Source organism: Muntiacus reevesi, chromosome 16 (genome assembly GCF_963930625.1).
Source record: "Muntiacus reevesi chromosome 16, mMunRee1.1, whole genome shotgun sequence".
Lineage (NCBI taxonomy): Eukaryota > Metazoa > Chordata > Mammalia > Artiodactyla > Cervidae > Muntiacus > Muntiacus reevesi.
In genome coordinates, this window is record NC_089264.1 from 34,425,602 (window position 1) to 34,450,112 (window position 24,511).

At 38.2% G+C, this 24,511-nt stretch overlaps 1 protein-coding gene across 1 annotated transcript in view; it reads right to left on the bottom strand.

Moving 5' to 3' along the window:
• HERC3 (HECT and RLD domain containing E3 ubiquitin protein ligase 3) overlaps positions 1-24,511 on the bottom strand; it is a 137,273-nt gene that overhangs the window by 38,363 nt on the left and 74,399 nt on the right. Inside the window, exons 12-22 of the mRNA XM_065907240.1 lie at positions 22,772-22,883; positions 22,199-22,388; positions 20,243-20,406; positions 19,997-20,110; positions 10,081-10,104; positions 9,907-9,996; positions 8,562-8,732; positions 6,626-6,769; positions 5,222-5,388; positions 2,442-2,508; positions 621-703 (exon numbers count right to left, since the gene is read on the bottom strand). Coding sequence (XP_065763312.1) covers positions 621-703; positions 2,442-2,508; positions 5,222-5,388; positions 6,626-6,769; positions 8,562-8,732; positions 9,907-9,996; positions 10,081-10,104; positions 19,997-20,110; positions 20,243-20,406; positions 22,199-22,388; positions 22,772-22,883 — 1,326 coding nt within the window. The remainder of the gene's footprint in view (positions 1-620; positions 704-2,441; positions 2,509-5,221; positions 5,389-6,625; positions 6,770-8,561; positions 8,733-9,906; positions 9,997-10,080; positions 10,105-19,996; positions 20,111-20,242; positions 20,407-22,198; positions 22,389-22,771; positions 22,884-24,511) is intronic.

A 24,511-nucleotide genomic window follows, 5' to 3' on the forward strand; every position in this document is an offset into this window, starting at 1 on the left:
AGATGGCCAACAACCTCACTTTAATTCAAAAGCAAACAAAACTGAATGTTTTTCTCCTTCAAAGAGATAACATAAAAAATCAGATGTACTTGTATTAATTTTCATGAGGCACAAAGAATTTAATTTAAAATCTATGTTACAAACTCTTCATCAATGAAAACCACCACCAATAAAAGTAAGCGTTTTTATAACATTCAGTTACTCAACACACTATTTTTTTGGAGCGTTTTTGTGCCAGTCACTCTGATGGATACTGGAAACCTTCTATAAATGATGGGAGCTCATTCATTCCAAAATGTCAAAATATTCTCCTATAATCACCTCACTTAGCCTCCCATCAGGGAGGCAGAACGGTTATTTTAACCCCCTATTGACAGGATAGGAAACGGAGATCAGGTAGTTTATGTGGTTTGGCCAGGGTCAAAGTCAGTAAGACAGGAATGCAGAACAAACAGCTACCTTCTCAACCCAGGTCCACTGCTGCCTCCACTATTAAATCTGTAAACTTGCCCTAGCACTCTTATTCCCTCTGAAGAAGGGATGAAAAGTTAACTTTAGTCTTGGCCTTAAAAGTGTAGAGAAATGAAGTTACATGTGCACAGTCAACGGTCAAGACTAACCTGTTCTCCTTGCACACAGTCACTCTGTCTCCTCCTGGTATCAGCTGCTTCTGTTCAATCACACCATAGCTTTCTCGACAAATCTACATTTAAGGGGGAATAAAGACACGTTTCAATTTTGTTGACTACTTATCTTTCTAGACCCCAAATGACTGAGAAGCCTCAGGAACGAATGCAGCTTAATTACTACTTACATTACCACAGCAGATTCTTGGCAGGAGAAAGAGTCAGAGAACATCGGCACTTTATAGGACAGTTTTAAGATATGGAGTTACCAATAAATGCAATCAAAGAGAAAATATGAACTGTAGAAAATAAATTATATGTGTAGGAGTAAAGGGGCTTCCCTGGTGGCTTCGTGGTTAAGAATCCACTTGCCAATGCAGGAGACATGGGTTCAATCCTTGGGTCAGAAAGATCTCCTGGAGAAGGAAATGGCAACCCACTCCAGCATGCTTGCCTGGGAAACCCCATGGACAGAGGAGCCTGGAGCGCTACAGAGTTGGACACGACTTAGCGACTGAACAATAGCAACAAACAACAACATAGGAGTAAAGAGGAATAATGCTTCAGTAATTTTCTTAAGTGTATGTAGATTAATCATTCATTCATTCATTTATTCAACACATTTACTGAACTCCAGTAATATTCAGGACACTTTGACACTCATATGATCCACCAATTCCATTTCTGAGTATATATCTAAAAGGAACAAAAATATTAATTCAAAAAGATACATGCACACCCCAATGTTCAAAGCAACACTATTTACAACAGCCAAGGCAGGCACACAAAGTAAGTGTCCGTCAACACCTGAATGGATAAAGATGAATGGCTTATGTACACAATGGAATACTACTCAGTCATAAAATAGAAGGAAACGGTGTCATTTGCAGCAACGTGGATGAAGGGTATTATGCTAAGTGAAATAAGTCAGACCAAGAAAGACAAGTATTGTATGATGTCACTTACAGGCAAAATCTAAAAGATACAACAAACTAGTGAATATAACAAAAGAGAAGCAGACTCACAGATTTAGAGAATAAACTAGTGGTTATCACTGGGGAAGGGAAGAGGGGCGGGACAATATAGGGGTAGGGGATTAAGACACAAACTATTGGGTATAAAATAAGCTATAAAAACATTACAGCATACTAACACATATATATGGAATTTAGAAAGATGGTAATGATAACCCTATATGCAAAACAGAAAAAGAGACACAGAAGTACAGAACAGACTTTTGAACTCTGTGGGAGAAGGTGAGGGTGGGATGTTTCAAAAGAACAGCATGTATATTATCTATGGTGAAACAGATCACTAGCCCAGGTGGATGCATGAGACGAGTGCTCGGGCCTGGTGCACTGGGAGGACCCAGAGGAGTCGGGTGGAGAGGGAGGTGGGAGGGGGGATTGGGATGGGGAATACGTGTAACTCTATGGCTGATTCGTGTCAATGTATGACAAAATCCACTGAGATGTTGTGAAGTAATTGGCCTCCAACTAATAAAATAAAATTTAAAAAAATAAAATAAAATAAGCTATAAAGATATATTGTACAACACAGGCAATATAGCAAATATTTTATAATAACTATAAATGGAGTTTAACCTTTAAAAATTGTGAATCACTGTACTGTACACTTGTAGCTAATATTCTGCAACAACTATACATTGATGATAAAAAGATACTATGACCAAAACAGTTTGGTTTGGAGACATCTCTGAATTTATTCTTTGATTTGGAGAAAAATTAAGCTAATTATGACTTGTTAAGCATGATAAAAGAGACAGCTACAGTCGTAAGTAAAGAAAATCCTTACCGTGAAGTTGAGACAGAAAGTCTCCTCAATATCTTCCCCAGGGTAATCTAACAGTTCTTGAAGACTCCTAACCACAGTGTGACAGAGAAAAGAAGAGAGGTAAATCACACATGGCAAAAGTGCTTCTATCCCAGTCACAAGTCCAGATTATTTGCAAGGAAATGCTACAAAGGAAGATTCTTGAATGAACATAAATCTAGACTGAAAGTCATGTTAAACATATTATGAAAAAAATGTCTTACAAGAGCTGACTTGTAAGATGCTCATTAATTTTTCTCTGTCCCTACTGACAAATCTTATTGAAATTTATGAAGAAAATCAGACAGCTTTGTATCTGATACACTTATGTTAACCCTAGTATACTTTGGAAGTAGCTAAGTGAGGAGATGATCTGTAGCGGTCCTACAGATTGGCTTTATCTGTATGCATTAGAAGGATAATCCTCCCATCATAAAACACAAGCTTCAAAATCACTGTGTCCACTTAGGAATCTAGTCTTACTTGTTAATGCAAGGGGCTCTGTGTGCAAAGAACTCTATTACCTGCCACATTAAAGAATACTGAAATCTGTTTATGCCAACAAGGGTCGTACCGCAGCTGTCACGAGAATACATTCTTATAACTAGACTTCATTCACACTTCAGTGGGCTCAGAGTCTGGCAGTTCCATAACGAGTTGCCCAGAAACAAAATTTTTCGTGCAGAATTTAAATCTTTTTTCACTTAACCAGCCAAGATCATGACTTGAAATATATCATTCTCAGCCAGGTTGGCAAAGAAAACAGCACACATTTCTGTCACTCTCAGTTACCAAAAAGTAACCCTGCCTGGTCTCCTCTGCCATTTTTTAAATATTCCTTCTAAATTTTCTTACCGCTCTCTGTGCCTCGCTCCCCAGCCCCACATCCCTTGTGATTTCTCTGTCTTGGTGTCCTATACTGGTGGTGTGACCATCTCATTTCCAGAGAGCACCTTAGAGACTACCCTTTCTCTATCTCCATCTTAAAATCAGTATCTTTTTCTTATTAAAAAAAAAAGGGATGTTACCTCCTGCTGAAGTCAAAAGAACTGTGCTGTTTACACAAAGCCAAGGATATGGTGTCTTTTTATATTAAATTTCTTTTAATATAAATTTTAATATAAAATAATATATATTTTATTATATATATAAATTTATAATATATACATTTATATATACATTTATATATAAATAATATATAAAAATTTATATAAAATTTATATAAAATTTTTAATATAAAATAAATATAAGAAATTAATATAAATTTCTTTTATATTAAATTTCACCTTATGCTACCTAAAATCAATACACAGAAACTCATAATAAAAGGAGTTTTTAAGAGACAGAAAGAAAATGACTAAATACATGTCTCTACTGTTCTGGAAAATAGTATGGAAGTTCCTCAAAAGGCTAAACATAGAGTCACCATTTGACCTAGCAATTCTACTCCTAGGTACATACCCAAGAGAAACGAAAACTTATGTCTACACAAAAAGTATGTAAAAATATCCATAATAGCACTATTGGTAACAGTCAAATTGTAGAAACAAGCCAAATGTCCATCAGCTGATGAATGGATAGACAAAATGTGGATATCCATAAAACAAAATATAATTTGACAATAAAAAGAAATGAAACATTGATACAAGTTACAACTCAGATGAACCTTAAAAACATGCTCTGTGAAAGAAGTCAGACACCAAAAACCACATATTGTATGATTCCATTTATGTGAAATATCCAGAAGAGGCATGTCTACAGAGACAGAAAGTAGATTAATGGTTGCCTAGGGACTGGGAGTGGAGAAGGCAATGGCAACCCACTCCAGTGTTCTTGCCTGGAGAATCCCAGGGACAGGCGAGCCTGGTGGGCTGCCGTCTATGGGGTCGCACAGAGTCGGACACGACTGAAGCGACTTAGCAGCAGCAGGGCTTGGGGGATGAAGAAGTTGGGAATGTCGACTAAAGAGTACCACGTTTCTTTTCCAGGTGATGAAAACATCCTAAAATTGATGGAGCAAAGGCTGCACAACTCTGTGGATGCACTAAGAGTCACTGAATTATATACTCTAACTGGGTGAATTGTGCAGAATGCAAATTATATCCCAATTAAACTACTTTCTAAAAAAGGCTCCATGAGATCACAGAAAAAATACATATATTGGTCTCTGCTCCCAGTTCCTTAGCACAGAGCTCCCCAAATCCTTGTAAAATCCTCTGGGATGAGGGCACTAGAAACCCTTAACCTGTGGGATCCAACGTCTCCAGGTAGACGGCGTCAGAACTGAGCTAAGTTGTAGGAACCCAGCTAGCATCGTGCAGAATTACTCAGACATGTGGGAGCATTTGGTGACCAGAAGTACAGCACGTGTGGTCATGGTGTGAAAGTAAGGAGACACAGAAAAGAGAAATACAAAACGATGGGGAAATCTGTACTTTTAAAAAAAAATACAGGCTCCCTTCTCAATACTTTCTCCCTTGCTATTTATGGACCATGACAAATCCCAACGTCCTTATATTTTGTTCAGGATGAGAAAAGCAGAGATTGCTTGGATTCCTGGGCAGCTATGACTTCCCTTTTGCTTTTTCTCCTTCTGTCCCTAGAGTGACCTAGGCGTTGTTTCAAGCCAGCAGCTATGGACTTCCGTCTTAAGACAAAGCATACACAGCACAATCAAATGACAACCTCTAACTTATACAAGTGGTGTTTTCAACGTTTAATCTCAGTTTTCCACACCAGGCTCCCAACTTTCAGCTCCGTACCTTCCTTCTGTGGGTGACAACTCTTTCAAGTCTTCCAGGCCAGGCTTCACGTTCAGTAGCTTCTTATAGAGAGCCAGCGGGAAATGCAGGTCCACCACAGTGGAGTTGTAGATGGCAAGTCCGCAGGTTATGCCAATCAAGTGAAACCAGTTGTGCTCTACGAAACACTTTCAACACAGGCGCAAATGTGTTACAAAGAAAAGCAGTGCTCGGCACCCTCAAAACCACCTGTGATTTACCTTAAAATATTTTCAGAATGAAAGAATAAAGATCTATAATATTGTTACCTTCTGAAACAGAGAAATATCCCTAACAAAAGTTCAACTATGTATGTTTGTGAATGATATAAAAGAGGTTAAAAAAAAAAGTCCCTAGAAATTACTAGAGTACTATTACAAAATTAATATATGTCCATTGTTTAACATAAACACAAGCACCAATACAGAGTAATGATCTGTTTTATAGTATTTTTATTGGAGGTGGAAAGTATTAAAAAAAAAAAAAGTTCAACTGTCCCCCAAAGGTGCAATGTAGACAAAGTTAAGCACTGACAGCTCACCTATGATACAGAGAACAGCTTATCTTCATTTAGAGCTCTGCTGTCCAGCAGAACTTCCTGCAGTGATGGAAACATTCTATTCTGCTCTGTCCCAGATATCAACCTCTATGTGTGTCTACTGAGCACCTGAATGGTCGTTAGTACAACTGAGGGAATGTGAAATGCTCCAGGCAAGAATACTGGAGTGGGTTGCCATTCCCTTCTCCTGGGGATCTTCCCAACCCAGGAATCAAACCCAGGTCTCCTGCATTGCAGGTGGATTCTTTACCATCTGAGACACCAGGGAAGCGCAAGCATTATTTCATTTTAACTAAATAACACTGAAATTTAAATAGCCACAAGAGGCTAATGGCTACTTTTCAAGACAATGCAGATATAGGGAGAGAAGTCTGGTAGGAAAAGAAATAAACTATAGTCTGCTTGAAATGAGAATGCCTTTTAAAACTTAGCTCTCCTACTGCATTTTCAAAATAAAGTGTATGTGTATATCTGTATGAGTATCCATACACATACTATCGTTGTTATTAAAATAAGATATACTTGACAATTACTTTTTATATGTCATAAAACCAATTTCTTTATCATACTCTTTTTACCCTTCGAGGATTTACAAAGCGTGGAGCTTATCTACTAGAAATGGAAATGGGACTGATGGGCAACAAAATTCAACTATGAGGTCTTGGCAACAGGTGAAACATGAAGACTGCATCCACTCTTCAGACACATTAAATGATTATCTTTGTTACAGCTCCCCTTTGCAAATGTCAGAAGGCTAGGGACTGGTCTGACAACAAAAAGGAAGTTTAGTTCAATCTATCTGTTGAATGATGACATTACTAACTTACCGTATCTGAAAACCACAAGAGATTTGAATCCTGGTAGTAGGTAAACATTCCATAGATGGGATTCAACAATTCTTTTAACAGTAAAAGAAAGAACTCTTTTGTGACGCCACCTGCATCCACTGCTTCTTCACCATCAAAAATGACCTTAAAATAATGAAAGCAGAATTAGTACTTCATGGAAATCATTGCCATTTTATGGTTTTTGGATTTTTTTGCAAATTCTTTCCAAAGTCAGGACAAAGAAAGGAAGATGTTACAGAATACAAGAATACATTGCTGCAATGAAACTGCAAAGTGTATCTGTTGATTATTAACAAGACACTTACAATCACACAAAATTTTACTGGGCACTTCAAGGGATAGAGACAAAGTCAGAAGCTTACCAGATGTCCACAGAAAGTTTACCATCAATTTGGGGCAGAGAGGCAAACATTAAAAAAAAAACCAATTCAAGAATACATTTTCAAAGAATCAGATACACTCAGAGGTAAATGTTCTGGCACACAGAGAAAAGCAATGACTAACCTGAGTAAAGACAGAAATCTCTCTCAGTAGGGGTCTTAAACTAACTGATGAATATGAAAGGGGAGAGAGCAGTTCAAGCAGACACATCTGTGAGGGGCTATAAAGAGACCCATTACAGATCTATATGGAGCACGCTGGACCCAACCGCAGTAACAACTACAGCAAACCAAAGGACGAGATTTATTAAGAGCTTTCTACATGCCAGCCACTTAAATTCTATTAACCTAATCCTCAGAATAGTCTTACACAGAGAAATTACTATTATCATCCCCACTTTACTGGAAGCGCTCAGGCACAGAGCTAAAAATAAAAAGCACTTAAAGAAACTTATCCTGGGAAATTCCCTGGCAGTCCAGTGGTTAAGACTCTGCACTTCCACTGCAGGAGGAACAGGTATGATCCCTGATCAGGGAACTAAGATCCCGCACGCCACACAGTGCGGCTTAAAAAAGAGAGAGAGAAAAATTATCCTGACTACTGTGCTCAAGGTTGCCCAGAGCAGGACGAGGGTAAAGGACTCCGATTATGTGGATGCCAGTAGAAGACTTAGCTCAGACATGCTACCAAGCAAAAAGAGTCTCATCTGAATTAGTGATTGAAAACAGGCGGCAAAGAAAGCACCTTCTGTTTGCAATGTCAAAAATCTATCCCAGAAGTTCTAGGGAGAACTCCCAGGCAGACTGATGGGACTGATGCTACCCACTGAAATTCTGAAAAGGATGACAGTCTCATGGATACCATCAGTTTCTTGTCTATTACATTTCAGAAATGGAGTTTACAACAGGATTGGAAACAGGAAAGTCTTCTGAAGGGAAAGGTAAACGATCTAAAACTTCAATAATTCACTAAATATTTACTGACCAGCTGCTGTGTTCCAAGCATTGTGCTAAGCCCCAAGAATACATTAAGTAGTAATACAAACAGGCATAGTGTATGAGGAAAGACAATTTCTTAATAATTTCAGAGTACTAAAAAGGGCCTATCAGAACAGACGACCAGCTGCCCAGAAAATTTCACTACTTTTCTGTTTTCTTTTTTACCTTCTTTCTCTTAAATTTTTGACATCCAAAGACTTCCTAGATGCTGGCTTGGTAGTTTTACCTAATTGAAGCTTTAGCAGTGCTACTGTTTGCGTGGTTTTGGTAGAGTGGGAACAGGTACCCAGAAAAGAGCAGACAAAGAAGGCCCTACAGTCCCTCAAATAATCCACTGGCATTTTATCTGATGTCATGTTGAGATGGTCTATTTGGTGACTGGACAGAAGGAGGTGAGTAAATTCTTGTAAAATGAATGAAAGAAATAATGAATGCTGGCTGCACTCCATGATTTTAATAAGATCTCTGCTGCTTCATCTGATGCTGTTTAAAGAAACCCAGGAAGGTTACTTAGATAAATATACTGAAGGGCTCACTTTGAGAGGCTTTTTCAAATCAATATCAGAATGAATGCTCAGCTCTCTTAGGGCATCTCCAACAAGGTTGCTCCTGCGCACGTGAAGGACCAGGAAGGGGCTTCTGGCCAGCAGAGGCTCCAAGGTGAGCAGCATGAAGACGTTCTGCAGGTTGGCCCCGTTGACCGCCACCTGCAACAGCACACCCGAGAACACAGTTATCACCCAAGGGCGCATCTGTGAGTGGAGGCGGCTGCCAGCCGCACCTTTGGACCAGGGGTGGGTACAGGGCAGGGCAGACATGCTGCATCTCCACCTTGTTCTTTATTTTCCTCCTAACTCTTCCAATAGATTTTCTCAGTCATGTTTACAAAACACACAAATCTTTCTAATATGAACCCAAAGAGATTAACTGAAACTCTTTATGAACCATATGATCCATAACTCATTCCAGGAAAATGATTTGGACTAAGCAGATTAAGACTGAAATAATATCTTAGCAGAAGAAAGTGACGATAGAGAGTGGGTAGAAATGGTGACTTTCATAGTAGCAGGAAAAGAAACCCAATAACCACTTGCTAAACAGCTTTAGTTCTTTGAAAAATGTCCATTTTCTCAGGAAAAGTTTTAAATTGTCAAGATGACGAACATATCACTGTGAAAACAGATATATATAGATAGATATAAATAAGAGCCAGAGACAGAGTCAGAAAGATGGGGAGAGGGGGAGAGAGATGAATGAAGTTACATATCCACCAGCAGTAGGAATTGATAGGTTTGGATTGCTAGTTCACAAACATCCTTGCAGACTTATCAAAACCAGTTATATTTTACAATAAAAACATGTGTTTAAATTAAACAAATCTCTATAATTTAAGTTTTGGCTCAATAAAGAACTGCCAAGCTCCATTTAATAATGTATCAAGGATCAGGAAACAATGGCCCATTGACTGAATCCAGCCTGCTGCCTATTTCTATACAGCTCTTGAGCTACTAATAATTTTAACATTTTTAAATGGTTAAACAAAAATTAAAAAAAGAATATTTCACACATGTGAAAATTATGTAAAATTCAAATTTTGTGCTACAACAGAGTTTTATACTTGAGACCGTATGGCCCACAGAGGCAAATACTTACTATACGACACTCTATGAAGACACCAGTCAACCCTCAGTTTATGTAAATGTCCCTTCACTTGTATTTGCTTTATTCAATAGAGAATTGCTGAAAATTTTTCTATAGGTTCTAAAAGTTATACTACAACTTTACCCAAATGAACTTTCTCCTATTAGGAAAAAATTACAACTGAATGTATAAGATGAAAGAAACCCATAATAGGAAAAAATAATTTTTAAAATATGTTACCTGCATCTGCAGTTCAGCATCAGTTTGCAACATTTTGGTCTTGGCTTGGGCATCAAAGATAAAAGGGTAGGAACAAAGCGTTACAGCATCCTAGAATGAAATACATTATTGGCATACATTCCACAGAGAATACTACTGCAGAAATACATTAATAAATTTTAAAGTATCATTTACCTGCATTATAGATGATCGAGCCTTCTGTGTAAAGAAAAATAAAGTCTCTTAGTTGGATTACAAAACTTGAACTTTTTATCCCCTACAAATAACAAAACAAATAACAAAACAGATAATCTATCTGACTATCTGGCCATGGAACTAACACCATTTAAACAGCTGACTGGAGTTATGATGGAATAGACCAGTTGTTTCGATAAATATAGACAGAAAAACACTAAAAACAACTTTAAAAAAATTTAAAGGACTTTTACAAACACCATTTCACAAACACCATTTCACTAACTCCATAATTTACAGCATTAATAGAATTTTCGTTTATAAGAAATCTAATACCAAAACAGGAGCTTTACAACCATGACTTCAGGTTAATCTTGTTAGGTAAAGTGGATAATGCATAATGCATTTGTCAGTGTATTAAGTCTACTTCTTACACACACACAGGTACACACAGTTACTCTTGGAAGAAATCAAATATTTAGAAAGTTGTCCATAACTAGGTATTTAGAAAGTCATCCCTGGCTTGGCCTACACAAGATATTCCATCAGTATGTAAATAAAATCTGAATAAACTTTTAAAGAAAGGAATAACAGACAAGCATACTGCGTTTTATTGCTCTTCACTTTATTGCATTCCACAGATACTCTTTTTTTTTCTAAATAAACTGAAGTTCTGTGGCAATGCTTAGTCTTATACCACTATCAGCACCATTTTCCCAGCAGCATTTTCTCCCCTTATGTCTCTGTGTCACATTTTGGTAATTCTCGCAATATTTCATATTTTCTTATATCATTTGTTATGGTGACCTGATCAGTGACTTTTGACACTACTATTGCAAAAAGATTACAACTTGCTGAAGGCCCAGATGATGGCTAGCATTCTTGTTTAGCAATACTGTATTTTTAAGTTAAGGTCTGTACATTGTTTTTCTAAACATAATACTATTGAACATTTAACAGAATACAGTATAAACATAACTTTTATATGCACTGGTTAGCAAAAAAAAAGTTGTGTGACTTGTTTTATTGCAATATTTGCTTTATTGTGGTGGTCTGGAACCAAACCCACAATATCCCCAAAGTATGCCTGCAAATAAAAACAACCACAAACATATCTAATAGGTAGGTTACAAATATATCTGAGAGGTACGTTAGTTTCATTTATCAGGAGAAAAAGGAAATCTCTCCTAAAAGATTAAGCTAATGAATACTGTTTGCTACATAACCCAACAGAAGCAATCAAACAAAAAATCAACAGTATGGATCACGCTGACCTGGAGCAGTGTTTCACAAACAGAAAACCATGGATTTAGTCCCAGAAATCTGAGAGTGTTCTATGCATTTTTTAAATTTTGTATTTTTTCTAAAAAAAAAAAGAAAAAAGAAAAAATGATATCCTAAGCAAAATAAAAACACATTCTGAATGAACTCCTTATAATGATGTGTTACTATATAATTTGCATTTATTTTAATGATTGCAAAAAGCAATTTTCCTTTGTAAGTGATGCATTTGTGCCAAAAAAAAGGCCACAGCAGTCCTGACTCGCTGCATGAATGAAGGTTTGATAGCAGCTGAAAGGACAAAAGAGAACTGAGCCATCCCTGGGTGCACAGGACAAGCCACAAAACTCAAGTCCCCAGGCCTGGCAGCCTGCAGTCCTAATCACAATGCAAGAGGGGTCTCGCTTCAGAAAGGCATTCTTGCCCATCACATTAAATCCATGAGGCTAATTTGTGTTTTATTTATTTTAGAGTTTTGTTAATATTTAATTTGTAAATCTGCTTTGGTTTTCTAATATTTAAATGCTATATGAATAATAAGTGTATATATACTTCCTTTTATATTCGCGTATATTTCAATGAAAGCACTGAAAAGAAATTCTAAAAAAAAATCACCCTGTTTATCCTTTACAACAGGTTCCTTCTCTAGACTGAGAAACACTAATTAGAGAAAAGAGTCCAGTCCAGGAAGACAAGGTGTAGAGTCTTACATACAGAACCCAGGCTGACTTGATTCATTCTCATGCCGGCTTCTCTACTCAGACTTTTGGAATTGAAAAAACTAAAACACACACACCATAAAACAGCATTCTACAAAGTTAGAATGTACCTTTGTAGAAATATCCTGGGTAGGTACAAAATCCTACAAATAGGCAGGTACAAATATCCTGTGGAAGGTACAATATCCTGGGGAAGTGTACACAATATTTAAAATTTTCCAACCTCCTTCTCAGAAGAGATTTTATTCTAGGCATTATTTGTCTGTTCTCAAGACAAAAGAAAGATCTTTATCATGTGTGTTGTTCTATAAAGCAAAATAAGGTTTTGAACACTTCAAATAGATTTAACAGTGACCATAAAAACAGCTGTTGGCTTTACAGCCTCCCAGTATACAGTGGGCCCTCTTATCCACATGTTCCATGTCTGCAGATTATACCTAGCTCAGATGGAAAATGCTTGGAGAAAAATGACAATTCCAGAAGGTTCCAGCAAGCACAACTTGAATTTGTCGCACACTGGCAACTATTTACATAGCATTCACACTGTACCAGTAATCGAGAGATGATTTAAAGTACTTGGGTGGATATGCTTAGGTTATAGGCAACTAATATATCATTTTATATGAGGGACTTGAGCATGGAGAATTTTGATATGGGGGTGGGGACTCCTGGAAACAATCCTCCATGGATATGGAGGGACAACTGTACCTAGTAAATACTAGTATTTTTGTTGGTACAATGTAGTTATTTCAGACATCAATCAGCAGCTCTGTCTGTATTTCTTAGCTCTCTTCCACTCCAGTTCTCCAATTCTCTCCTACCATCCTCTCCCTGCAACCCCACCACAAACCTGAAAAAGCCCAGTTTTGGAGGTTAGGCTGATCTCCCTCCTGGAGGGCAGGGTTATCATGCTTTCAGCAGGATACGATGGCTGGAAAGAAATTACTGTTGGAAACCAGAGCCAAGGCAAGAGAGGTGGTGGTCCAGAAGACCCCCACCACAGCAGAGGACTGAGGTGCTGGCTCTGTGGAAGGCGAACAAGGGGAGGGTGTTCAGTCACAAGCAGCAGCAGGCCTGTAAGAAAGTCTGTTTATGTGTCTACAAATTTTATTTTTTTTAAGTCTGAGATTTTGTATTTAACAGTTTGATTTCACTGAATTTTATTTTGTAGATGCTGAATATTTTAGAAATGGTATTAGCACTGGCATTTCCAGATTACATGAACTAAATACTGAAACAGTAATATTATGATTCTGCTTCCTGACTGCTCTCCCTAACCTGGAAAGCTGTATATGAACTGGTAAGATATGTAACCCTCTCCTGAGAGGCTACTTCGCCTGGGCCATTCATTCTCCAAAAGTGAGTATCCCAAACCTAAAACTAGCAAAGTATTACGTGTTCCTGCTTGAAATGGGTGGCACTGTCACCTTAAATCATTTTTCTCAAGTATATGAAATAGAAGCAATGAATAAATTAACGATACAGAACTGGAGAGTTGGGGAACTGGGAATATCTTTTTATAATCCCAGCCAGTATTTCCTAAATGTGGCTGTGACTGGGGACAAGCGTCACTGCATGAACACCTGCAGTGCCGGGGAGGGAACATGGGAGCCTCTGCCTTAGGGCCTGCCTGCCACCAGCTGGTCCTGCACCATCAGAGGGCACGCCTGGCTCCCGGTACCACTGACGTGGAGGCAAAAACAGCTGTGCACAATCCTGGTCCCCGGAACCGAAACACGGCCCCGGACAACACATACAGCCAATGTCACGGAGACTCCAGTCTTTATTTTTGAAGCATTTTCTTTGTATCACTGACTTTCTCCCTTGTGCTGCCCTATGGGAGCCCACAGCATCACTCATTCTGTGCTCTGTTTATTTGGTTTCCAAGTGTAGATGATGGCAATTCATCAACTGAAATAAATAAGCCACTACCGTCTCTTCTTTAAAATAAACAAGCCAGTCACTTTAGAATGTTCCTTTTGTACACCACAGTTCTTTGCACACACGTGTTGTGTCCCTCTGTAATTCCTTTTTCAGTACACTAAGCCTGTCACAGAGGCAGCCACCATATCCCGTAGGTGTCGCCACTCCCAGCGACTAGCAGGCAAGTGACATACATCAGGTGCCCAAGACTGCTAACTGAAAAATAGCTACTAGCGCTTACGACCAGGCTTCCCTGGTGGCTCAGCTGGTAGAGAATCTGCCTGCAATGCAGGAGACCTAGGTTCAATCCCTGGGTTGGGAAGATCCCCTGGAGGAGGGCATGGCCACCCACTCCAGTATTCTTGCCTGGAGAATCCCCATGGACAGAGGAGCCTGGCGGGCCGAGTCTGTGGGGCTGCACAGAGCTGACACGGCTGAGCGACTAACACTTCACTTCAGGACTTGTGACACGCCAGGTACTAGGTGGTTGGCAAAGTAAGGCCTTTCCATGTTTTTTCCCATTTAATTCTCATAATGCTGTTAGAATTCACATTTCTAAATGAGGATGCTAGGCTTACAGAAACTAAGGGACTTGTGTAAGGTCACACAGGTAGCAGGCCTGAGCTGAGACTGAAACCAGTTCCTTCTGACTACAGTAAAGCACGTGCTCTGAACCGCAAGCTATACTGCCTTGGCTACTACACCAAGCTAAAAACTTTAACACATAAAAACTCCTGTAGTGTGAGATGCACACACAGACACACAGACATGCACACACACACGGTGGAACATTATTCAGTCATAAAATAAGAAGGCAATCCTGCCATTTACAAAAATATGGGTGAAACTAAAGGACATTCTGCTAACTAAAATAAGCCAGACAGAGAAAGATAAATACTGTATGGCATCATTTATATGTGCTATCTAAAAAAAAAACACACCCAATCTCATAGAAAGAGAAGAAGAATGATGGCTGCTAGAGGATGGGGGAGAGAGGTGGGTGGGGGAGGAGATGGGGAAATGTAGGTCAGAGGGTACAATCATTTCAGTTACCAGTAAGTTCTAAGGAACTAAAGTACGGCATGGTGACTACAGTTACACAGTATTATATACTGGAAACCTGATGAGAATACATCTTAAGCATTCTTAAGACACAGAGGAAACAAGTTAGCTCTGTGAGGTAATGGATGTGATAATTAACTTGATCTTTGTAATCACTTCACAATGCATATGTGCATCAAATCATCACTGTTGCACACTTCAAATATTTACAGTTTTGTTTGTTAATTATACCTCAATAACGCTGGGGAAAATCCACTCATTTTTCATTACTATCATTTAAAAGTGTTAAAGCTCATAAATAAGCCTATGAATATATGGTCAATCAAAAGGAGGCAAGATCACACAATGGGAAAAGGACAATCTCTTCAATAAATGGTGTAGAGAAAACTGGATAGGCACGTACAAATGAACAGAATGATCACTATCTTACTTACTTACTATACATAAAAATTAGCTGAAAATGGATCAAAGTCTAGAATGTAAGATCTGAAATCATAAACTCAGATGAAAACATAGGTAGTAAGCAACTTGACATCAGTCTTGGCAGTGATGTTTTGGATCTGATTTCAAAAATCAAAGACAAAAAAAGCAAAAATAAACAAGGGAATTAGATCAAACTAAAAAGCTTCTATACAGCAAAGGAAATCATCAACAATATGAAAAGGTAGACTACAAAATGGGAGAGGTATTGGCAAACAATATGTCTGATAAGGTGTTAACGAAATATACAAAGAATTCATACAACTCAATTAAAAAAAAACAATTAAACAATGGGCAGAGAACCTTAGTATTTTTCCAGAATCAACACACAGATGGCCAACAGGCACATGCAAAGATGCTCAACCTCATTAGTCATCAGGAAAATGCAGATCAAAACCATACTGAGATATCACCTCACATCTGTCCAAATTACTATTAACAAAAATTACTATTTGGGGCAAGGATATAGAGAAATGAGAGCTTCCCTGGTGGCTCAGATGGTAAAGCGTCTGCCTACAATGCGGGAGGACCCGGGTTCAATCCCTGGGTCGGGAAGATCTCCTGGAGAAGGAAATGGCAACCCACTCCACTATTCTTGCCTAGAAAATCCCATGGAAGGAGAAACCTGGGGGGCTACAGTCCATGGGGTCGCAAAGAGTCGGACACGACTGAGCGACTTCACTTTCACAGAGAAATGAGACTCCTTATGCATTGCTGGCAGGAATTTAAACTGGTACAGCCACTACGGGAAATTGTATGAAGGTTCCTCAAAAAATTAAAAATAGAATTACCATATGATCCAGCTGTTCTACTTCTGGATATTTATCCAAAGAATACAAAAAACACAAATTCAAAAAGGCATAGCTACCCCCATAGTCAGAGCAGCCTTATTTACATTAGCCAAGATACGCAAACAACCTAAGTGTCCACAGATATACGGGTGGAGAAGGAAGATGAGACATACACAGTGGAGTATTACTCATGTAACCAAGCATGACGGTATGGGGCCTTTCTAGAACAGACCCCTCCTAGCATCCTCTGTTTTGGCTCCTTTCTGAAATACCTAGATAACGGTACCTGAAGCACATTTCCTGAGCTGTGCAGCAGACACTAAAATCCCCACCAAATGCAAGAAATTACTCCCTGACGACCATGCGCACACAGCCCCCAGACGTACTGGAGTCCGAGGACTGACAATGACACTGCCCTCTTGCCTCACCATCAGCCAGATTTGTGCATGGGCTGACTACACACCGTGCAACCCCCCTTCCCTCCTGTGGCCACTACGATGCTTTCCTGAAGCCCGCTGGGGAGTCCAGGTGTTTTGAACACTAGCTGCCCTGGGCTTCTTGCTTGGCAGTCTGCAATAAATGCTATATTTTCCTTCCCACAACCGGGTGTAGGAAATTGGCTCTAATGAGTGTACTAACAGTAACACTCAGACAAAAAGAATGGAATCTTGCCATTTCCAACAACTTGGATGGACCCTGAAGTGAGTCAGACGAAGACAGGCGCTATACAATTTCACTTATATTTGGAAGTGAATATATTCCAAGATTTGCCTGGAAGCTAAACAAGCAAAACCACAACAAACTCATAGATAAGAGACAGGTTAGGTGACTGCCAGAGGGAAGAAGGGATGGAGGATGGGCAAAATGGGTGAAGAGGGTCAAAGGAACAGACGTTCAGTCATAAAACAAATAAGTCACAGTAATATAATGCACAGCATGGTGACTACAGATAGTAAAACAATACTGCATATTTTAGTTGCTAAAGTTGCTAACAGAGTAATTCTTAAAAGTTATCTAAGAAAAAAATTTGCAACTATGTGTGGTAACAGACAGTAATCAGACTTAGTGATAATTTCAGTGTGTATAAATATCAAGTCATTATGGTATACACTTGAAATAATATAAGGTGACATGTCAATTGTACTTCAAAAAATTTAAAAAACATAAATACATGAAAAAGTTTTAGCATTTTAGGTTAAAATCCAAGATATCAAGAAATTTAAACTTCAATTTCTAATAGTATTATATAACAGGAAAAATTCCACAGAAATCACAAAAGGTCAAGTTATTTTACCCAATTTTGTATTTTTCTGTAATAATCTTAATTATTGAAGAGGAGATGAGCAGCTGGTATTTAAGGCGTATATTTGTTTATCAAATATTAAGAGAAAGGAACAATAAAAAAAAGTTATCAAAGTTGCTCACTTAAGTACTCCATTCAGAGACCACAGTCATGATAACCTCTATTTTTAACACCAACAACTTCTTTTTTAGGGTCAAAGTAAATTAGAGTCCATTAGAATTCAGTAGCAGGTCACAGAAAGAGTAGATTAGAAGTCAGAACAAGTGGCTTTTAAGCTGAGTTGGTGGAAAAACTGTTTAGCTTCTCTGAGACTCCAATTTCTCACCGAGAAACAAAGCAGTTGGCTAAATAATTCATACGACTTACTTCAGCTCTTAACATTTTATGAGTCAATGAATATTTATTCATGAATTCATAAAACAGAGAAGTTTGTCTTCTCACAACTTCTAAATTAGCAGATGAAAATAGAGTTCATTGCTAGCTTTCATGTTAAATTTCCTATGTAAACCCATTTAGAAGATTTACACACTTTTTTGAAAAGTATTTTGGTTTTTTGAGGGTAATCAAAGCCCTTATTAAAAAACTCAATACTCTCCAGTACTGACCATCTGATATTTGACAAGAAAAAAATCTTCCTTAAAGAAACCTATTTAAATGACTTGCTTTTGGAAACCACTACTGACCTCCAAAGGACTTCCCTGGAAGTTCAGTGGTAAGAATCCACCTGCCACTGCAGGAGACTCAGATTCAATCCCTGGGTAATGGAAGATCCCCCCGAGAAGGAAATGCAACCCACTCCAGTATTTTTGCCTGGGAAATCCCATGGACAGAGGAGCCTAGTGGGCTACAGTCCACGGTGTCAAAAAAAGAGTCGGACACAACTTAGTGACTAAACAACGACAACTGACCTCCAAACTCCCTGCAGGGCATAGGAAAACACTGCCTAAATGTCAGTGATGAAACGGTTAAATTGGCAAGGACTCATCTCAAACGTGTCTGCTCTGCATGGCTTCACTAAATAACCATATTATCACTCTGTTTCCTGACATCACTCAAATTTACACATAATCCACAGATGGGTGATCCTAAAAAGCCTTGCATATATCCCAAGCCAGTCTACAAACTGTAGAGCCAACTCAAGGGTGGCAGGCAAACCCACAGTTGTAATATAAGTGAGAACTAGGTCAGGGATATGTGACATTTTCACACACATAATCCCAAACGAGGCATCCTGGAGGGTTCAGGCAGCTGAGATAAATAACTCAAGCTGACCAGCCGTTAGGTGAACATAATAGCAAATGATCCTTCCCTCAATGTCAAAATCAAACTGCAGTGGGGACTCTGGCATGTATAAGCCACATCTAAAGAGCCCCTGCTGATCTGCAGCCAGCTGGCACCATCTGGGAGACAGGTCATGCCGCCAGGTCTTCCCCGTCTCAAGAAAGGCCAGAAATACATTTTATGTTCCTTGACTTTTTTAAATTGTGGTAAAAGACACAAAGTTTACCATCTTTACCGTGTTAGATTCATTAGTCTCAAATATATTTCCATTACTGTGCAATGAATCTCCAGAATTTTTTCATCCTGCAAAACTGAAAGTCCTAGAGATTATTATACTAAGTAAGCCACACAGAAAAAGACAGATATCATGTGATTTCACTTACATGTGGAATCTAAAAATTTATACAAATGAACATATTTATAACACACACTCACAGACTTAGAAAACAAATTCACGGTTACCAAAGGGGCACGGTGGGAGAAGGATAAATTAGGAGTTTGAGATTAACATGTACACACCCCTATATACAAAACAGACAACAAGGACCTACTGTAATAGCACAGGGAACTATACTCGATATTTTGCAATACTCTATAAGGGAAAAGAATCTGAAAAGGAACATAAAGTTATAGATAAGAAAGATGAATCACTTTGCAGTGTACCTGAAACTAACACAATATTGTAAATCAACTATACTTCATTTTTTTTAAAAAAGTCTAAACCCATTAAAAAAAAAAAACTCTCCAATTTCTCACTAGACCCTGGCAACCACTTTTCTACTTTATGTTTCTATAAGTTTAACTACTTTAGATACCTTGATTTTTTTTTAATGTTGGCAACTAATTAAAATTATGCCATTTGGGTGACTACCCATTTGTAACTGCTTGTGAGTACTTATGATTACTCAAAGTACTTCAGTGTTTTAAGAAGGCAAAAGCCAGTCAATAAAGCACAGGTGTGACATTAACATCAAAGTCAAGGACAAATTATAGAGCTCAGATTTTTTTTTTTGTTTTGGTCCTTGTGCTCTGAGAAAAGATTAAAGCTTTAAGATACGCTTCACATGAATTCTTACCATGCCTGCTTGATGCAAGAACCACATGAGGTAGTCTTCCTGAATGTCCACTAGACTGGAAATCTCAGGAATGTAAAATGTATCATATTCCACATGTTTCACTTTAAGATTCACCTGATGAAGAACAAAACAAGGGCAGCTAAGACCCAGATGCCTGGAAAATGGCTTCCCACTGAACATGCGGGTAGATCACTTTGTCCTACTATCTCTCCACCCCTCTCCTCTCGGGGTCTTCTCTATGCTTACCTTGTATAACTTCTCCAAGAGCTTGAGAGCAGCTGTAATATAATTGTTAAACAGTACAGGGATTAAGAATGTCTTTCTTCCTCTCAGCAGATAAACGACTGCACCTTTATAGAGGTTTACCAGTTTCGTGAAGTATTTTGGGCATACCTGAGACCACCAGTTATCTTTAGAAAAGAAAAAAAAAAAAAAGATATACTTCAACATGTGATCTTGATCAAGTATTTATGTCTTCTGTCTACTAACTAAAAACTGCTCCAGCTAGAAGATAAGCATTAGTCTAAAACAGTTTCCCAAAACTGACTTTAAAAAGAATCCATTAAGGCATTTCTGGAGAGAGGGGTGGCTGTAGGAGACCCCTGGAGTTTTTTTATAAAGCTTCATGTGATTGTTTCCCTAAAAGACTCAATCAGAAGATTAATCTAAAATTTCAGTCTCAAGGACACATGTGATCAAGATGCTCAGGCATATACTTCGGGCAGGAGCATCCACATATCCTGGTCCTTTCAGCCCCTTCTCAGCCACCACCTAAGTCCAGGGATGCAGAGGACCACACACCCCAGATGCAGCAACAATATGGCAACCCGCCCTTCCTTTCAAGAGGCATCATTAGTTGAAAAACTACGTATTTCTGTTTCTTAACAAACAATACTTTCTCATGACCAGACAAGAAGACTATACCACTGGTTTTTACTTTGCCAGAAACAAACTCAGTCACACTGACATACTTATAGGATGAAGTAATATGATGTCCAAGATTTTTCAAGTGTATTCCAGAAAACATTACAAGGTAGTGGTAGGGAGAAGGGAGAAAACTAAAAGGGCAAAATATTGATCATCGTGAATTTGTGTGATGTGGTTACTTGCAGTGTTCTCTCTTCTTTGAAGTATTCTTTTCAATTTCTATGATTAGAATTTAAAAACAAATTAAGTGTAAAACTGAACTATTCTGTTCTTTTTGTGCTATTCTCTCTGGGAAAATTAAAATAATAAAAATTTTAAAAATAATTTAAAAAAAACCTTAAAAGTCAGGTAATATTCCTTCAGAGATTGCCATCTCTATCTCACAGTCTACTAGAATACCTGAGAAAATATACCCCAAAGAGTTTGTGAGCTTAAAAAAAAAATTAAGGACTAACATATTCATGATTATTTCTGTGTTTATATCTTCTACAAAGATGGGAGCAATACGGAAAAGACAGTATTCCATCCTGAGCGATACAGGTCTCTACTCGTGGGGAGACCACACTCAAGTAACAGCCTAGTGCATATGGAACACAGAAGTGACTTAGCTGCAGTGAACACCTAAAAAAAATTACCAGGAAAAAAAATAAATGAAAAGAAAAAGCCAGGTGACAGATTTTCTGCATTTGATTAATAAAAACATCTCAGGCGCTACTCCCATGAGAGACACTCTCCAATTCACTGAGGAACGGAAGGTTCTTATCTCAGCAAAGTGTCCGTGGCCTGCAAAAATCAGTGTGGACTCAACTGTCCTAAAAAAGAAAAACAAAACAAACATTTGGTAAGTCTCCACTAGGTCATTTTCTTCCTCTCCTTTTCTGGAGACCTGTGTATCACACCACAATGTTCATTTCACTCCCACCCCCTAAATTAATTACAAGAGAAAGAACAACAGATGGACACTAACACGTGAGACACTATTAACCACTAGCAAGCATAGGAGGAAAAAAAATAAAGTCAAATAATCTAACTTTGTGAATATTTAAAAAGCAAGATAAGTCTGGCGTAAACTGTTTCAAATAACCTAAATAAGGGTTCAATTTGTTTAAACTGAAAATATGGCTTGAAATTAGAAATTAACAGCAAAGAAAGAAAAGTTTAAGTGTTAAGCATATTAAATGATAATAAATCTTGGATCTCAATCCAACAGGAGCCAATGGTCACACCAATAAAATATAAAGCAGAAGCTTCCGGTACACTGTGCAGCAAATTCACCTAAGACTTTGCTGGGGTTTGTATCCAGCCGCAAAATGGCCATAGCCAGGGGGATAGTCAACGTTATGTAATACTTGGAATCCTGGAGCAGGGGAAACTCTGGGAGTATTAAGTAGATTCTCATCGCTTCAACATCTGGTGGTGAACTCGATAACTGAGGAATCAGGCAACTTTCAAAGCTATTTAAGATCTGTATGAGAGAAAAAAGTAATGAGAAATTCAATCTAGTTACCTGATCTCTAAACTCATAAATTATCTGAGAGACTCTCAACTCTTATTCATTCAGTATGCACTCAGAGCCATCTATGAGCCAGGTACCGGTCTGGGCAATCAGGATACATCAGTGAAAAGAAAAGCCAAAGGTCCCTGCCCTTGCCAATCTTATACTCTGGCGGGTGGGGATTTTCTTAGAAAAATTTAAGCTAAATAGAAAAGTTAAAATTAGGACAAATTCCTAATGTGAGTATTTTACAGAGTTAACATTTATACAAGACTTTTGCCTTTTCATCTTACTCTTTTTTTTTCCTCTTGAAAGTTGACTTATTTCAATGCAAAAATGAAGTAAAAAAATACCTGTTCTAGAATCATGGAGTGCTGAGAGCTCATCAACTTCTCAAATAACACTCTAGTTGAGTTCAGATCAATTCCAGGGATTTTGGGACTTGTTTTAAAATGCTCATCAATTCTAAACAAAAAGAAAAAAAAAAACATGTAATAAAAGAAAAACAAAGCAAAGACTCTGATAGGGATGAATTATAAAGAGGTCAACATATAGTTTGCACATACTGATCCAATTTAAATTTCACCTGGCAGACAAGATTCATGAAAACATTAACTATGGGGAAACCCAATAGAATAAATCTCTCTGAATCCCTTTTTCAAGATGATCTTACAATTTAAGTCATTAAAGTATTAGGATCATCATCTAACTGTGAGACTCTCTTGAAATTTATAGGCAGAATGTTATTTTTCTGACTAACTCTTGTATTTTTGCCTCTTTCTGTCATTGTGGTACATTGAACCAAAGGCAGCTGCTGTGCCTAGGCACAAAAACATCCCTTGTGCAATGTGGCCCAGTCATCAACAAATACCAAGTTTAAAGCAAGTTTTTTTTTTTTTTTTTTTTTTTCAAAAAATATCGGATCTATAATAAACGCAAAGTTAGTGTATTACTCTGTTAACATAAGGGATACAATTACTTTCACTCCAGGGCTAATTTTATCCTGAATATTCCTTGGACTGATGCTGAAGCTCCAATACTTTGGCCACCTGATGAGAACAGCCAACTCATCGGCAAAGACCCTGATACTGGGAAAGATTGACGGAGGGAGGAGAAGCGGACAACAGAGGACAAGACGGTTGGACGGCATCACCAATTCACTGGACATGAGTGTGAGCAAGTTCTGGGAGATGGTGAAGGACAGGGCAGCCTGGCATGCTGCAGGCCATGGGGTCGCAAAAAGTCAAACACGGCTGAACAACAACTGTCTTTAACTTCCTAACAATTAATCATTTTTCTGTTTTAAACAAACTCTCAGCCTTTTAGAGATTTAAAGAATGTCTCTTAAATTTCCACTCTTAAACATACCACATCTACTAATTACAAAAGAACTATTTGCAAAACAGACTTCTGCTTATGTGTAACAAACATATTCAGGTAGCTTTAATATCATCTGATGGCAATATTACAATTTATAAAAACGGAAGCAGAGTTCCTAATGTGAAAAAAATTTAATTATATAATTACATGCACTGGAACCTAAATGGTCAAGCAAGAGGAGTTACTTGGGCTTTCTCTGTTTGTTGAATCTTTTGCACTGTTGTTCTAAAAATAAATTTGCCCAAAACATAGAAATTGTTTCTGCTATCCCATATGCAGTCTTCCATATGCTTAGAAGTACCTTCTGCTATGTTGCTAAGAAAAATCAAAAGACTTTATCTATATGTATTTATGCTTTGTTAAACTGGTCTTTGGGAATTCCCAGGTGGCTCAGTGGTAAACAATCTGCCCGCCAATTCAGGAGACACAGGAGACGTGGGTTCAATCCCTGGGTGGGAAAGATCCCCTGGAGAAGGAAATGGCAACCCACTCCAGTATTTTTGCCTGGGAAATCTCATGGACAGAGGAGCCTGCCAGGCTATAGTCCATAGAGTCACAAAGAGTCAGACATGATACCACTGAGAAACTAACAAATTAAGGCCGGATAATCTAACAAATCTAACAAGAGCCATTCCCAAGTTTCATAAAAATTGTCCTTCTAGAATAAGGTCTCTCAACCTTGGGATCGCTGACTTTCAGGGTTGTAAGATAAT